Source organism: Vulpes lagopus, chromosome 12 (genome assembly GCF_018345385.1).
Source record: "Vulpes lagopus strain Blue_001 chromosome 12, ASM1834538v1, whole genome shotgun sequence".
NCBI lineage: Eukaryota > Metazoa > Chordata > Mammalia > Carnivora > Canidae > Vulpes > Vulpes lagopus.
The window spans coordinates 61,455,831-61,473,441 of record NC_054835.1 but is presented as its reverse complement, the minus strand read 5'-3'; the positions used below and the strand labels follow the sequence as shown (position 1 = coordinate 61,473,441).

The following is a 17,611-nucleotide window of genomic DNA, read 5'->3' as shown; positions in this document are numbered from 1 at the left end:
GGTCTCCAGTTTATAACATCAGGCCGAGGATGTAGAGTTCACAAAGTGGGAGTTAGTAATATCAATTAATTGTGCATCTGTAAATAAAGAAGAAATGAGTGACTAAGGAATTAGGAAATTAGTGTGAAGATGGAATGAGAAGTAAAGCAAGTACTTTCAATGAATATTAAACAGTACACTGTTAGAAGTCAGCTCGAGGAACGCCTGGGAGCGTCTGCCTTCAGCTCAGGGCATGATCCTGGGGTCCCGGGATCGAGTCCCGTGTCAGGCTCCCCACAGGGACCCTGCTTCTCCCTCTGCCTGTGTCTCTGCCTCTCTCTCTCTCTCTGTTTCTCATGAATAAATAAAATCTTAAAAAAAAAACAAAAAGAAAGAAAGAAATCAGCTCAAAAAATCCATTCAAGGTAGAAGAAAAATCTGTTATCTCAAAACACATATATTTTATTAATGAACAGTAGTTGTGGGGAAAAAAACAGGTTTTTACCTACCTTTTTCAAAGCAAGAAAATATAGATTGGAAGAAACTAAAACTTGATCAGAAGAAACTGGAATGAACCAAAAACTTTAGTTTTCCTCAAGGACTATCAGTTTTAAAAATTGTATCTCTTCCCACAAAAAAAAAGATATCATTAAAGTTAATTACATGACTTTTTCTAAGAACTGTGAGAGCTAAAAAAAAAAACAAAACAAAAACAAAAACAACTGTGAGAGCTTTAATAGTATAAATCTAAACCATTCCTTGGAAGACTGTTGTTTCTGTAATTACATAATGCTCCAAATTACTGTGATTTTTATTTTATTTTTTTTATTTTTTATTTTTTAGATTCTATTGAAAAATACTTGCCTGTACTCTGGTTCCTGTTGTACCTAGCAGCACATAATAAACCAGTTTTGCAAAGTGTTACAAAGTCTGCACACAAAGATTTACATGCAAATGCTTTTTTCTGTCCCTCCCAGCATCAAGAGGACTGCTTTTAAAACCTTAGTAGATGAGGTTCAGGAGCTGGAGGCGAAATCTCAAGACCCAGGTGCAGTTGTGCTTGGAAAAAGGTAAAGTGCCCATCAAACATGTTCTTCCCCAAGAGAAGTTTAGGTTTTACTGGTGGTAAGAAATAGGCGGTGAAACTTAGAAGTAAGTGGTAAAACTCCTATTTATCACCTAACATGAGGCTGGCAGTGTCGATGACCCATTTCAGAATCAGAGGGACGTGGATTGAGATCAACTCCGTCCTTCACTGAGCTGTGTGACCTGAGCCAAGTGGCTCAATGCCCTTGAGCCTCAACTTTCTCGCTTATAAAATGGGGATAATAATACTTCCCTCATGGCTCATTTTTAGAATTAAATAAGATATAATCAACGAAGCAGGTATCTAGGTGTCTGGTCTTCATGAGCCTTAAATTAATGGTCGTTACAAATATTATTGTATTATTAAAATGAAAGGGTGTAAAAAACAAAAAGTCTTTTAGCTTGAAACAATTTCCGTAACAAAATAGTAAGTGATGGAAATGAGCGCGGATACAGGACAGCGTGTGCTGCGCTGGGGACGGAGCCCGCGTGCATCCGGGTGCCGTGGCCTGTCGCCCGGTTCCCTCCCGCGCCACCGCTGCCGCAGCCAAACAGGGTCGGAAACTGATCAAGTTCACCGCGGTCACAAAACATTGTTGGAAAGGAATCTAAGGATTCAGAGACGGTCCGTGGTAACACGATTGCGAAGATGATGGTGGAGTCAGGCGCAGGAAGGGGGCTCAGGCTTAGTCTACACCGCAGGCAACACGTGTGTGTCTGCCACTCGCAGAGCACTCCCTGGGTGCTGGGCGCTGCACACACGCTGCCCATGGGATCCCCCCAGGATCCCAGGCAGATTAATCACCCCATTCTTCCCAGAGGAGGAAACTGAGACTTGCAGTTCTCACTCAGAAGTCACAAAGCAGGGCCTTGAGCCCACAATGACCAATTCTGGGGCCCCTGCTCCTACCCATTCACTCTTCTCCCCCCTTTGCTGTCTTCCAAGACTGGGGGATACCAGCAAAAACAGCCCCCACCAGCCTGGCCGCGTGCTTGACCTCTTGCCCTCCTCTGGGTTGGCATCCCTGGGTTGGACCCTGGGGGGCTCAGTGGTTGGGCATCTGCCTCGGGCTCAGGGTGTGACCCCAGGGTCCTGGGATCAAATCCCATGTCGGACCCCCGCAGGGATCCTGCTTCTCCCTCTGCCTGTGTCTCTGCCTCTCTCTGTGTGTCTCTCAAGAATAAATAAATTAAATAAGAAAGAAGAAAGAAAAGAAAACAAAAGAAAGAAAGAAAGAAAGAAAGAAAGAAAGAAAGAAAGAAAGAAAGAAAGAAAGAAAGAAAAAGAAAAAAAGTGAAGGAAGGAAGGAGAAAGGAAGAAAAAAGAGCAAGGAAGGAAAGAAAAAGAGGAAGGAAGGAAAAAAGGAAGGAAGGAAGGAAGGAAGGAAGGAAGGAAGGAAGGAAGGAGAAAGAAAATAGAGGAAGGAAGGCAGGAAGGAGAAAGAAAGGAAGAAAAAAAGAAAAGGAAGGAAGGAAGAAAAGAAAGAAAGAAAGAAAGAAAGAAGAAAGAGAGAGAGAGAGAGAAAGAAAGAGAAAGAAAGAAAAAGTGAAGGAAGGAAGGAAGGAGAAAGGAAGAAAAAAGAGCAAGGAAGGAAGGAAAAAAAAGGAAGGAAGGAAGGAGAAAGAAAATAGAGGAAGGAAGGCAGGAAGGAGAAAGAAAGGAAGAAAAAAAAAGGAAGGAAGGAAGGAAGGAAGGAAGAAAAGAAGAAGAAAGAAAGAAAGAAAGAAAGAAAGAAAGAAAGAAAGAAAGAAAGAAAGAAAGAAAGAAAGAAAGAAAGAAGAAAGAGAGAAAGAAAGAAGAAAGAAAAAGAGAAAGAAAGAAGAAAGAAAGAAAGAGAGAAAGAAAGAAAGAAGAAAGAAAGAAAGAAAGAAAGAAAGAAAGAAAGAGAGAGAGAGAGAGAGAAAGGAAAACCCCTACGTTGAGAGGTCTGAGCTCCGCTCCCCCAGCCGTCCCCATCTGGTCCGCTGCTGCCACAGAGGGTCGCTCCGCCAACCTTCTCTCTCTCACTGTAGCTGCAACAGGGACGTGCAGGACCCGAGCTCACAAAATCGTGACTCAGACTGTAGACTGAGGACTGTGAGGGGGGCCTGTGCTGTCACTGCCCCTAGCGGGACATTGCTTGTACCTGGGAGCGTGCGCACAGGCCTAGGTCAAGGCCCGGGTCAAGGCCTGCGTGCGATCCCTGCTCGTCCCGGCTCCTAGCACGTGGGCGACTCCGGCAGTGCAGGAGTCGAGCTGAGGTTGTGATGTGTCCTCGTGTCCTGGTGATTCAGTGGCTCTGCCGTGTGGGCCACTCCTGCCACGAAAAAAAAATAAATAAGTCAGAGGGGCCCCTGGGTGGTCAGTCAGTTGAGCGTCAACTCTTGATTTCAGCTCCGGTCATGACCTCAGGGTCTTGAGATCGAGCCCCACATCAGGGCTCCCTGCTTGGCAGGGAGCCTCCTTCTCCTCCTGCCCCCCCCCCAACATTTACCTGCTCGCTCTCTAAAATAAATCTTTAAAAAATAAGTCAGAGGAGCACCTGACTGGCTCAGTAGGTAGACCATGTGGCTCTTGATGTTGGGTTGTGAGTTTGGACTCAACGTTGGGTGTAGAGATTAATAAAAAAGAGAGGGAGAGCCTGAAAGGAGTGACATGAGCCCCACCGTAAACGAGCAGCCTTCCCATAGAGGGTGCGCAGGTAAGTTTCCGCGGCTGCGTCATTTGCCTACAGTGACGGCTCAGCCTTTCTCAGGAACGAGTTTGCTGTCAGCTGAAGGCCACAGACGAGACCCGGGGAGGCCCCACGGCCCCCGATGCGGATGCTGCGCCCTCCTGCGGGGCGCTGGCTGCCAGAGAGGAACCAAGGGGCCCGTGAGGGCAGGAGAACGGCGACTGCTTGGAAAAGTCTCCGCTCGGAATAACGACGTTCCAGAGCAACTAGGGATAGTCACATGGATTTCACTGCCAGGATCTTTTTTTTTTTTTTTTTTTGAGACTTTATTTGTAAGAAATCTCTATACCCAACGTGGGGCTCGCGCGCTCACAGCCCCGAGATCAAGACTCGCAGGTGCCCCGCGGACACGGTGACGTTAGGAACCTCAGAGAATGAGATTGATGTAAAATCTCAAAAAAGTTAGCTCATCTTATCTACGTTTCCAAGGAGGAGGAAATCGTGATTTCTGCGTATTCGAGCGAAATCAGACCTATTTTGGTTGCAGAACACCGGGTTATTGTACACCCCCCGCCTTCGCACCTGCTGCTCCCGTGTTGAGAAGCTGACGCCCTCCTACAGACGGGCGGTCTAATCCCGACACTTCTCAAAACTCAACTCAGGTGCGATTACCTCGCCTTTCCTGGGGTGAAGTTAGTTCCTCCTTTGCTGTCTGAGCGCCTCGTGCTCCTGTCGTTACAGGTATTACAGTGTGTGTGTTTACCGTGTGTCTCAGTTCCCCCCACTGGACTGAGGGCCTTGAAGAAGCAGCCTCCTTGTCAGTCTGAACCGCGACCCAGCACCTAGCGCAGATCCAGGAGCACCGTATAGCGCGATGGGCGATCGGATGGTCCAGGGCACGAACAGAGGAGTGAATGAATGGATGAATGAATGAATGAATGAATGAACAAACAAACAGGTGAAAGAATGGCTGAGTAGTGGGTGGTAAATAAATGACTGACCCGTGGGTAGTCTCAGTAAAAACACGATTCAGAAGAACATAGAACCCCACATAGGTTCCATCTCCCGAACGAGTCATCCGAGGTAGCCGTGGCTGACCTCTCACCTAGACGGAAGTGGTAATGGTCTTGTAAGTTGATCGGCCCCGATTTTTTTTTCTTTTTTCTTAACTATGAGTCTTTTTTTTTTAAAGATTTTATTTATTTGACAGAGAGAGAAAGAGGCACGAGCAGAGGGGAGCAGGTGCAGGGAGAGGGAGAAGCAGACTCCCCGCGGAGCAGGGAGCCCGACCAGGGGCTCGACCCCGGGACCCCGGGACCCCGGGACCCCGGGACCACGACCTGAGCTGAGGGCAGACGCTCAACCCACGGAGCCGCCCAGGCGCCCCAGCCCCAGTTTTTTGCCGCCTCCACCAAGCGCTACAGTGGAGTCGGGCTCCACCCAAAGGGAAACTGCATCAGAGGAACCGTAACTTCTAAGTACTGTGTCCAGATTAGCTTTCACGATCATGTATTTCTCGTATGTGCTCGTGTTCAAGAACTAAAACGTTTTGGTTAAAACAATCTTGTGTTAGCAGAAATGCTAGGACCCTCACCGTACTATCCAGAGAATTACATATATTCATTCCAATTGAACATGGGAATTGGGGGGAGGGAGATGTAGCTCATCGCCCAAGTACAGTAAAACTGCTTTTGAACCTCGGGTCACGGTAGAAATCAGTTTAAGGTGTTGGGAGAATGAATGCACGTCTTACCTCTGACCTCTGTGTAGCTGTTGGCTTACTGGTTTTGGTGAAGAAAACAACGTCTATGCTATGAAACCCGGTTTTTGCTGTTACTTTTTGCAGACAGGCTCCAACACTAGGGAGCCTAGGCATCTATAATTCCAAGATGAAAAAAAAAAAAAAAATTGGAATTCAATTTTTTCCCCTTAGGTTCATAGCAAACATTTGCTGGAAAAACCTAAAACTGTTTGTTCTATAAATATAGAGGCATTAATGGTGTTTATGTCTTTCTGTAGTGTAAATATTTATGCACTTTATAGCAGAAAATGTAAATTTTTTGGAATATGGGCCTCTGGGATCTCACTGGGGGTATTACATCTATAAGTTGTATGTGACATCTCACTTTTTCTAGAAACAAAACTATAACAAAAACAAATGTGAATTCAAAAACCCCAGTGCTTTAAAATAAGGAATCGTAGACCCTGGGCTTGGGCAGGGCAGCCACCTCTGGACGCCTTTCATGAGTGTGGGAAGGAGGGCATCCTACAGACAGGCAAATACCATCATGAGAGTCATCTTTTTTTTTTTTTTAAAGACTGTATGTATTTATTCCTGAGAGACCCAGAGAGAGAGAGAGAGGCAGAGACCCAGGCAGAGGGAGAAGCAGGCTCCCTGCTGGGAGCCCGATGCTGGACTCGATCCCGGGACCCCCTGGGCCAAAGGCAGACGCTCAACCGCTGAGCCCCCGGGCGCCCCCATAATTTTTTATATCTGACTGTAGACGTCATCCAGCACAGCAGCAGCAGCCATTGCTAAACAAATAGTTTTACCTTAGGGTCTTCGGGTCATTCCTCCTTAATTTGTCCATCACTGTGCCCTTAGCTTTAAAGACAGAGCACGGAAGGCTAAAAGTCAGGTCATTTGGCCTTGCGGACGGCGACGGTGGCCTCTTTCAACCTTGATCTGTATTATTTATCTTTCAAAACAGCCATTTTTACATTGTTCCCCAACCAACAGAAAAGGAACCATATTGCTCAGTTTCCCCATGGATTTGTATCCGTGTTACATACGGAATCTCGGCAGAGGTCTAGGATAGGAGCACGTACCCAGCGTTTTGCCCTAAGCTAAAGCTAAAGCTTTGTCCTACAGGGAAAAAAAAAATGGAATTTCTAAGTTTTGGGGGTTTTTTTGTTTTTTTGGTTTTTTTGTGGGGTTTTTTTTTTTTTTTTTTTTTTTTGCATCTTGGAATTATAGATGCTTAGGTTCCCTAGCGTTGGAGCCTGTCTGCAAAAAAGTAACGGCAAAAACAGGGATTCATAGCATAGACGTCGTTTTCTTCACCAAAACCAGTGGTCAGAGGGAAGACTTGCATTTCTTCTCCCAACACCTTCCCACGATGGGAGCCCTTGTGTCCGGCATTTGTAAAGGGAAGTGGAGGAGTGTGACGTGTTCCCTCCTCCGGAGCACAGACCAGGGCGGCCGTCCTGTCCCTACACGTTCCGCGGATGGCACGTCCTCCACTCTCGGGGGATCCATTTTAATGAGTCAACCAGAAGAGCTTGCCAGCCCAGCATAAAGACCATCGCGAATTAACCGCTCTTCAAAACCTACTGAAAATACCTGAAGGCAACGTGTTCTGGGACTGTAAATAGGTTTTTGCCTATGCTTAATGCTTCTAAATGAAGTCTTATGTTAAAACACGGTGTTTTGAAACACCTTACCTCTGGGACGCCTGTGGGGCCCAGGGGGTGAGCATCTGCCTTTGGCTCAGGGCGTGACTCTAGGGCCCTGGGATCGAGTCCTGCGTGGAGCCTGCTTCTCCCTCTGCCTGGGTCTCTGCTTCTGTCTCTGTGTCTCTCATGGATAAATAAATAAAGTCTTCAAAAAAAAAAAAAAGCCACCTTACCTCTACCGGATTCTGAAGCTAAAACATTTTCATGGGCTTGGAAATAAGGGGACGGTGTTTAAGTGGCACTTGCGTAATTGCATTGGGCAAATTTTGAATTTGCGTAGCGTGGCACGTAAATGAAAGACCACACAAAATTAACACTAGGGACTCAGAGCCGTGATTAGATGGGGTCTTTACACGAGCAGTTCTCCAAGTCTTTTTCTCCTTCTCGCAGCGCTAAGCTAGTCTAGAAAGACCCGAGTTTCAACGTGTGTGTTAATGTTGCCGCATTGCCCGTAGACCGTATAATGTGACTTGACAGGAGCAGCGATGCCCGTAAGAAGCGCTGAGGACTACGTCATTTTAAAACGATGAGTCGCTCCCGAAAGGGGTAGGAGAAGGCTAGAGCCCCATTGTCGTCGTCGTCGTCATCGTCATCATCATCATCATCACTCCTTGTTACTCAGCACCATCCCGTGGGGGGCACTTGGGTTTCGCAGGAGGGACTCCGCCCTACAAGAACTAAGGCAAGGGGCTTGGTGAGCTCAGGAAAAAACACACACAGAAACCCTAGTAGTTTTCCTAGTGGGGACATTAGACTAAAACTCCGGTGCAGCAGGAGGCGCGGCGTGTGGAGCCAACGTTGACTCCACGCCGGGGCCTTGGGAAGGATCCTTACAAAGTCGTCTTGTTGTTTTGGGGCCATCTCTGTTCTGGGTGATTTTTTTGTGCGTGTGATAAATTCCTCGGGAGCTGGGGCCGTGGGAAAGGTGGAGAGGGTTAGTGTTCCTTGAGTGCTTCCGAGCGCCCATCACGCCGAATGCCCACCGTTGGCCTGGGGCCGGCGATTGTCTTCCCGGTGTGGATGAGAGGTCGGGGGGCTTGCCGGGGCGGGCGGGGGTGGCTGAAGGACTCCAGAGCCCAGGCTCGGTCCCCAGTATTGTGCTCCTTTCCAAGAAAGAAGCCTTCTTGCTGCGCTTTCTCTCTTTCCGGAGCCCCAGACGTGACCTGGACAGTCAGCCGGGGCCCCGCGTCGCCCCCTACGTGCCACATCTCACTCGGAGGTTTCCCAGCGTGCGCGACGAAGCTCTCCCATCTGTCTCCTGAGCATTCCGTGTTACGATATTCCAGTATTGGGCATCGCAGGAAGGCCAGCCTGAAACCTGGAAAATGTGTTTTGGGGAGAAGCGGCCCCAGGACGTAGGTGGCCATCCTGGCGCGGCCCCAGTCATTTCCCTCCTGAGCCCCGAGACTGCCCAGCACCCCGTCGTCTGCCATGAACAAAAGCAGACCACCTGCTGCTAAAGCTGCCGAGTTCCTCAAAGCACTTAGATATTTTAGTGCTCCTCGGGGTCCCCGGGTCTGTAACGTTAGATCATGTTAAGAACAGAGTAAGACAAGGGACTCTAAACACGGCCCGTCTTCTCGCTCCCCGTGTCTGTTTGTTTCACTGATAAAAAAACGAAGTTTTACAACTGTTTGCAAAACCACTGGCGTTTTAGATTATTTAGATTTTTTTTTTTTGCCTTAACGTAGCTAATTCCCAGTGACAATGAAGTATGCCTAATAAGTGCCAGTTAACATCCCTAGATTCTAAAAAAATATGTGTGGACGATAACTACAGATGTCAGCGTTTCTAAATATTTTACTTCGGCAAACGCCTAAATGTTTGTGTGATTCCAAGTTCGTTCTGCAGATGATCCTTTTATTTTGTGTGTGTGATGAAAACTGTTCGCTTTCAGGATTTCGAAAAATTTGGCAAAATACAGAGCTGACATAACTAAGAACAATTTAACGGAGACTTTCATAGTGGGAAAAACACAAGATGGAAATTTTTCAGCTGAGTCCATTCCAGTGATTAAAACAAAATTGCATAAACATTTGCTGTAACACATGTGAATTATTACTTATTAGCTCTTTAGGCTTATTAGCGTTCTTTGGTATCAAAGCAAAATTCTCTAAACCGTTGGAGAAGTGGCATGATTGGGAGGACTGGTGATATTTAAAGTGTGTTTCACAATAATTGGTCGGATTCATTTATTTGACAAATAATTGGCTTCCTGCTGTGGGAGACACCGTTCTATGTGCCGTGGAAAAAACCAGATGCGTTATTTCTTGCAGTGTGCGTTTAGAAGTCACATAATTAATTACATGGATTTGTTTCTGTGGAGATGATTCTAAACGTTTATCGAAAGATAAATATTTTCCTTGTCATCTTACCTAGTACTTTCTGAAAATAGTTTTTTCTTTTTTTCTTTCTTTTTTTTTTTTATGAAATCAAGGAACACATTTCCTATTGGAGTGGTAATGGAACTTTTCTGGTTAAAAAGTCTATGAAATTTCTTCCTTGTGTAATTTTTTAGGATTTCTTTACATAACTAAAAAAATAAATAAAATAAAATAGTAGCTTACCCCGAAATACGTGCAAAGTCGTAAAAAGATGCACGGTAATCATTTTTGTAACTCAAAAAAATGCCACGCTCAGAACGTACGTGGTAAGTCAAGCGAGATTTTTAGAGGTCAACGACACTCCTGGCCAATTTGTTTTTTTTGTTGTTTTTTGTTTTTGTTTTTTTTTTGTTAATTGTGTTGTACGGGTTCTGTATCCCCCTTTGACTTCAGTATAACTGGGGGGTGGGGAAATCTTTTGGCTGGATTATTGGGAACAAAACTCTCCTCAGCTATGGGAAAAACCGCCCTCGAAAGTATCTAAATACTTTAAATCTCATTTGCCATCTGAGAAAATGGGGTAAAAAGAATCCCTAGGCCGCGGACTTCTCAGGCAAGCTTTTGTCTAAGGCTGACTCTCTCTGGTGGTCCTGTGGGCACACCCGGGTCTCTGGCGAGTCGATAATTCATTTCACACATTTGCACCTGCTCCACAGCCTCACGGAGAGGGCGCAACTGCTCAAGAACGTCTTTAAGAAGAACCACGTGAACTTGTACCGCTCGGAGTCCTTGCAACAAAACCTGCTCCGTGAGTATCTGAGCCGTGACTCGTAGGTAGATTGCCCGTACATAGATCGTGGGGCTTCAGCTTTCAGGGGCGCAGCGTTTCGGTTTTGAGGGACGCCCAACTACCTAATACCTGCCACGGGCCTTGCCGACTCGCGACCCTTACTTAGGTAAATAGCCGGCGTGAGGAGAGCTTGTGACCGCAGCCCGCTCCCTCACAGCAGCAAAGACAAAGCAGCTTAGCGTCTTGCTGCTGGCCCTGGAAGAAATACTATTTCCACATGCCCCCTTGCTTCCTTAAATCCGAAAAAAAAGAACTAGTGGAATAAATCTTGACTCCTAAAAGCCCCCTCTGTATTGTTATCTTTTCTACTTGAATAACTCTGCAAGGGCTTTGGCGGCTTTCGCTCAGCACAGCGAAACATCTATTTCCCACCCCCCCAAAAAAAATTTATGAATCTTCAGAGCTGTAAGAAATTATTAGGTATCGGGCCCTCTTAGCATTTCAAGGATCTAAAAAAGAATATAATATATAAAGCCCTGTGGCGCATGGGTTCGTGTTAGTGATCTGTCTTTTGTTTCATGTTGTTTCCACGTGTGATTTATTTTCACTTATCTTTATAGTCATGTTTAATGCCCTTGCCTTTTGTACTTCAGGAGGCCTTTTCTAGAGATGTGACCCCGTCCCGGGTGCAGGGGGTGGGGGGTGGGGGCAGGTCGTGGCTTATCCCTGACCATGCTGGGGCAAGAGTGAGTTTCTCTGTGGATGCTGAGAGCCGAGGACGGTGTCGTCCCGAGGAAGGGGACCCCTTTTCCGGCACCCGCAGTTCATCTCTGCCTCCTTCCCATTCTCGCTTGTCTCCGGTCCAGTGATCTGGATGGAGGAAGAGCGTGCACCCCTACAGCCGACACCCCCTCCAGTGGCCTGGGAGCAGAAGTCGGATGGCTCGGATTTGAGATGCCAAGAGGAGACCCGGGACGGGGGTGGGGGGGGCTGCGAGCACCTGTTCAGCCACCCAGGGCGGTGGGGGGGGCACAGCGGTCACAGCCTCTCCGCCAGCCCGAGCCTCAGGGTGCAGTAGGGTCATCTTTGGGGGACGTAAGAAAACCTGCGTCTCCCTCGTGCTGCAGAAGGCAGGCGGGCATATGGGGCCCCGAGTTAGAGCAAGAGCCCTGGGAACTCCACAGCAGACCTGCCCAGTGACTTCCCAGCGATCATTTCTGTCTTGTCCTCCACTTACAGACGGGTATGCTTTCTCACAAGATGAGAACGGAATCGTGTCCCAGTCTGAGGTGATCAGAGCCTACGATACCACGAAGCAGAGACCCGACGAGTGGTGATGGCACGGGGAGCTCCCAGGTCTTTCCGGAACCTGCCGGCCGATCCCAGTCCGGCGCAAGGAAGGGGAAGGAGATCTGAGCTCATCCCATCGGCCGACCGTCAGATCCGTGCCCATCCCACAGTACCCTGTGCCACTCTAACACCATCTCGTTCAGATTTTTTCAAGTGTTCGCTGAGTCTTTGTAAGCAGAAGGTGAAAATGACCGTGTACCTTGCCCGAACGTTTTCCTAAGCTGAGGATAGGTCAGTAAGTCTTAGGCCGTTGCTCTGGGGCTGTAACTGTCAATTCAGCAGATATAAACCCACAAGGTGACCGACCGTTAAAAAAAAAAAAAAAAAAAAAAACCCTCTAAAGTGGTAATAATTTAAAGGGACTCTTGATATCCAGATTAGATTCCAGAACATGCTGAAAAAAGCCGCGCTCTTCTCTAAGGAACTGACTGCCCTCACTGAGCAAAATTTCTAAACAAGACATTAATGAGTGTTTGTGTCAAAAACCGTCCTGATCAGTGTTTGCCAAAGACGCTCAGTACGTGTATTTCCCACCCCGTAGTCATTTGCCCAGAAACTAAGAGAGCGTGTACCTCCAGTTCTGCTGTAAGATCCGCATGCTTGATTCTTCAGATGTGAGAAGTGATCCGCAAAAATGAGTATTTCAAGGCATTTGCTACTAACCTCTGTGATGTCGCACCTCTGGCCTTACAGATGCTTCTGTCTCGTTTGTCTTGTTCTCTCGTCGGCGCTGGAGGGCCCACGGGCAACGTGATGCTGCCTTCGCAGTCCTGGTTTCTAAGCCTTGTTTGTCTCCCCATCAGCTCTGAGGAGGCGTCCTCCTCGTGTAGATTTTTCTAGAGATCTGGCTTCTGCTGAAGACTGAGCACCGTCACTTTGTCTTACGGTTTCCCCCTCGAGCAAAACACGCTTCTGTATTGGTGTGGGATCCGTGGGCTTCCACGGGGAGCTTCAGGGACCCCTTGGGATAAGTGCATGGGCTTCTGTGATGTCCCCGGGCTCGGCTTTTGTCCCGTGTTGCCTGCTGTGTGCGTAGCACCCCCCGGGCTTGTTGGGCGGCTCCCCAGAACCACTCACACTAATGTGCTGCTAACTGGGACAGATCCGTGGGACACAGGAACACCTGTCGGACTCAGACCCGTAACTTTACCGCCAAAGTCGGTCTTCACCCCAAGTAGCTTCTGTTACTAGGTCTTTAAATGTATGTTCAGTTTAAGCATTTTCGGCATTTCCTGCAAATGCCTATTTTGCTACCGACAATAAATGGTGAAGGGGCTGTTTAAAAACCGTAACCAGTTTTCTATACTATTTTTAAAACAACGCTCTCATTTAAAAGAAAATAAAATAAAAAGGAATTCTAGTTTTCAGATACACTTCAGAGATCGAAGCAAACTTTTTGCCTTTTATTCAGAAGCCTGTTTGCCTTTAAGTGGACTTACCAGCAAAATAGGTGGAACTTCCTCTTTTCAAATAAAAAAAAAAAGTCAACTGGAATTGTGAAGAGAGGTGATTTTCCAGGTCGGACTTTGAGTCTAATATAATTCCACATTCTTTTTACACTTTTTCTTAGTCTAGATTTAGAATTAGGTTCCACGTCATTTCCTTCTCTGTATTCGTAGTTACTTGGTCCTCCCCCGTTTTCTTGAAATAAGAGAGGTCATAACACATACATAATTCTAGAGGGGGCAGGGAGGTGACACAGGTCACTTCCCAGACTGTTCCCATTCAGAGCTGAGAGTAAGAAAACCGTGAATCGAAACACCTAGAAAGACCAGGGGTGTTAACAGCCTAAGACCATCTTCAAAACTCTGAAGTCGGAGATTTTTGTCTACTGAATGAATATTCAGAGAGGCTCCTGGGCCCCCCAGTGATGACAGTCAAGGTCAAACGACACAAATCAAAAAACAAGAATGAAGTGCATCCCTGCAGAGAAACACTGGAGAGCAGTTACAGACAAGAGCTACGTCCACTTGCCTCCATCTCATCAGTGGCATCCTTCTCTAAAATTTTCATATCAAAATAGGACAGAAATGAATTTTCTGGCCAAAAAAAAAGTAAAAATTTTCTTTTTGATCTTAAAACATGGATTATTTCTATGGAGCTCTTCAACGTGAGTAAAATGCCCCCGGTTATGTAATGCATGAGATCGTGGTCTGAAATAGGGCCAATTTAGGTCTTTTTGTTCCATAGTCCTATTTTTGAATTATTAAGTCAATTCCTCTGTCCCTGGGTGAGAGAGGGGGTTGGGCAGCAGGGAGTGACCTCGTTGGTAAAACTTAAAACACAGCACTGCAGTTTTCCTCCCGTTAGAGGAAACCTCTGATTTTTTAACCTTCCGAAGAGGAGGGGGAAAGTAGCAGTTTTGCCAGGATTGAAATAGCTGAAGTGACTTTTTAACTTGTATTTTCTGAAATAGAGGACACATACTCTTCAATTAAAAAGCCCCTTGTAGGGACTTTGGCAAATGCTAACACCGTTGCTTTACAATGTTTACAGTTCAGAAAATACGACGGCAGAAAATCCTCATTCATTTAACATTGAAAAGCTGCGAGTTGGCTTCTTTAATGTTGAATAGTCACCGCGATATCGAGCGTGAACTTTCTAAATGTTTTATATTTACACATAAAAATATATTGGTGGCTCACACCCAGAGAGATGCTAGAATAGGGCAGAAATTGTTAACTGGAGAATGGCTGTTTCTCAGGAATGTAGCAAATTTAAGATGTTCTCTGTGCTGCCCAAGCCTCCCACCCCCCCACTCGGAGGCTGGTGTGAATGGGCTCGGCAGTGTTGCAAAGCTAACGGAAACCCTTTTTCCTAATCAAGTCAGGTGAACGTGGATTCTTAGTCAACAATATTATTCACTTACACGAATTATATAGTCACTGAATGGAGTCCGTGATTCCTCTTAATTTTCGGGGGGAAAGCTGAATTCCAGAAATCAGCATTTATTCTGATTGTTAGGCTGTACTTTTTAATTTTGCCATTTAGCATTCTAAATATCAAATACGAACATCACATGATAAATTTGTTCCGCGGTGTGTGCGCTGTGCATCACCTATCACTTGCCATTTAAAACATCCTTCCAGGAAACGGATGCTAGTCTGAAAGTAGTAGATTGTATATTTGTAGTTTTTAAATTATTTGTAGCAATGTCCCAACGATTACCATACTAAATGATCATCAGTGTATATTTTTGTGCAGTTGCCCTATGACAGTTCTTGGTTCTAAAACTTATTTTATCAAATAAGCCTATAATCTTATAAATAACCATTTATAAAATTTATGGAGACGACACCCACCCCATTCACATCATATGGACCAGATCTGTGGAGTTCTTTTTTTGTAAATTCATAAACACCATGCAGTTCGGTGCCTAATAAATGCTTTTTAATGATGAACATTTCTATAATGCTTCTTTAAGAGATCACAATCTGATTTTTCTCACATTAAAATAACTGAAGTCACTTGTGAGACTTAGTTATACTTTGCTGCATTTTAATTAACCTTCAGTGGCTATTAAAATGGAATGTAAGTTAAACTTTGAAGGAAAGGAAATAAATGTTTTCCATTTTTCGTCTTGATTTATTTTCTGTATGAAAGCAGCTGTGTTTTTGATAGGTTTATGGTTTGCATGAATTAATATTTAAACTGGCCTGGGCCAATGCATGGCTGTTGCTGTAAATCTTGATGTTTATTTCTGCCTTATAAAATTCTATCATGGCCTACCTGGAATTTAATATTCAGTGGACAAATTAATTGGTTCTTTGCACAACTTTTTTTAATAAGTAAATTATTTTACAAACAAATTTAACTGCAACCTTTGTTTAGCTTGCTTCTAAGAACTTTCCTTAATAAAGCTCACAAAACTTCTCAGCAAATAAATCTCCCGTAAGTAGGAAAAAAGCTAGATTTCATACATGCTTACTTTGAATTAACAGCAACTTTCCATAGGTAAATCTGCTCTTGCAAAAACGTGAGCAGAATATTAAAAAATAATATCTTTATGTTTCATGGTTCTAGAATAGAAGCCATAAATGCAGTAAATACTGTTTGCTGTTTATTTAGCTACTTCAAGCTTCATTTTTCACATTTTCAAGTTTATTAAGTTTAAAAAAAAAAGGCAGCCTTGGAAGGCAGCTACTATGGAAAATCGAAGTTTGCATTAAAGATAAAATAGTTTTTTCAGCTCCATGAAAAACCATTCCTGCTGAAACTGCTGTCGAAATTGTGAAGCTGCATGAGTGGAGACTATTGAATCTGTGATTATAGTTTTCTCAGGTTTGTTTATCTCGATGTTCAATGCACTGTGTTTTATAAATAGTTATTAAAGTTGAGTAATACTCAGTTCTATGCAGTGTTATGTGTCATTGGCCTTTTGTGAATGTGCATGTTTTAAACTGCAAATTTTAAACATTTTGTCCTCTCATTGTTATTAAAAATTAAATAAACCGTACCATTACATAAAGAAATTGTTGCAGTTTTAATTGCTAATTTTAGAAACTGGATTAGTTTATAAAACCTTCAAAGCCACTGTAATTATAGTCTGAGAAGGTCCATCCACTTAATGGCGTTTTAACGTTTCGTTGACCACCCCAGTGATGTAGAAAATGGCCCTTCATTGTAATCCACCGAAAGGAAACATGAAGTGGAGCATAATAGGAAGTCAAGTTTGGGGAGAGGCATGGTTAATTAGCATTCCCCCCCCCCAAAAAAAAATTCAAACAAAATTCCTGTACTTTGGTTGTTCAGTCCAAAAAGCCTCCCGGGATTGTCCCCATGTCCCCATTAGGTATTTAAATCAGCCTGCAAGTCGACAGCTGATTGCTGGCTCCACCTGTAACATGGATGGATTTCCTAAATTTCCTAAGTTTTCTAAACCCACCACATTTCTTTTTAAGTTCCTGAAAAAGTGGCTAAGTTGAGCCAGTAACATCTGAAGAAAGTAACCAAAAAACATTAGAAATGCCGTGGGAGACAAAAGCACGAGAAACCCTGGAAAGGAGGCTAAGAGGCTGAGCAAAAACCAGGCTCCAAAAAAAGTGAGCAGTGTCACTGGGGCCCGGAGACCTCCAGGCCAACCCGGGGACACCTGCGAGGTGTGGGCCTCCCACGTGGAACCGCAGCAGCACAAGGTGCGTGGGAGTCACCTGTGGCCCCAGCGACTGATGACACGGTCCCCCCCCCCTCGCGTGTTTGTACTGACCCCTGGGCGACCTCACCTGCAGGCTGCAGGGCGGCCCACCTGGCCCATCTGGCCCACCTGCCCCGACCCCGCGTGTCTCCCCCACGCAGCGCCGCTCCTTGACACCCAGAAGGCTCTTCCTGCCGCGGATGCTCCATGGGCTGCGACAAGGCTCCCGGGAAACGGGGCTCTGGTGGCCGCGGCTTTTCGTTCCAGCACAAACGCTGTACCTAGGGCTTCGGGTAAGGGCTCGCTGTCGGAACAGCTGCATTAATAACGAATGTCTAATTGCAATTTTAAAGGAGCCATATATAGGTCAGAGTGTAGGTCAACAGTTTGTCCCCTTAATGGTTTAATGCATTTTGGGGTGCCGGGGGTCTCAGCGGTGGAGCATCTGCCTTGGGCCCAGGACGTGACCCCAGGTCCCGGGTTCGAGTCCCGCGTCGGGCTCCCCGCATGGAGTCTGCTTCTCCCTCTGCCTGGGTCTCTGCCTCTGTCTTTCTATGGGTCTCTCATGAATAAGTCAATAAAATCTTTTTTAAAAAAATAGTTTAATGCATCGTTACATCCCTGGTTGTCCTGAACATACACTGAGCTAGGTTTTTCGGTCATGCAAAGGTGAGCTGACCCCAGCGCGAGGATAAGATCCCTAAGTGGCGGTGCCTGCTTTGAGGAACCGTGTGGCTTTCCCATTTTAGACAATCTCTTGCGGAACTCACATCCATCTGGCAAAGTCCCCACTCTGCGACCTGACGAATAATATCCCCGGGGAAAAGGGAAAATAAAT

General features: G+C 45.6%; 1 protein-coding gene across 4 annotated transcripts in view; it reads left to right on the top strand.

The window, feature by feature from the left end:
* ATP8A1 (ATPase phospholipid transporting 8A1) overlaps positions 1 to 16,107 on the top strand; it is a 223,414-nt gene extending 207,307 nt beyond the window's left edge. For all 4 annotated transcript variants that reach the window (XM_041727158.1, XM_041727160.1, XM_041727159.1 and 1 more), the window contains 3 exons: positions 957 to 1,049; positions 10,216 to 10,307; positions 11,529 to 16,107. In XM_041727158.1, the coding sequence (XP_041583092.1) occupies positions 957 to 1,049; positions 10,216 to 10,307; positions 11,529 to 11,626 (283 nt within the window). In that variant the 3' untranslated portion in view covers positions 11,627 to 16,107. The remainder of the gene's footprint in view (positions 1 to 956; positions 1,050 to 10,215; positions 10,308 to 11,528) is intronic.
* The last annotated feature ends 1,504 nt before the right edge of the window (positions 16,108 to 17,611 follow it).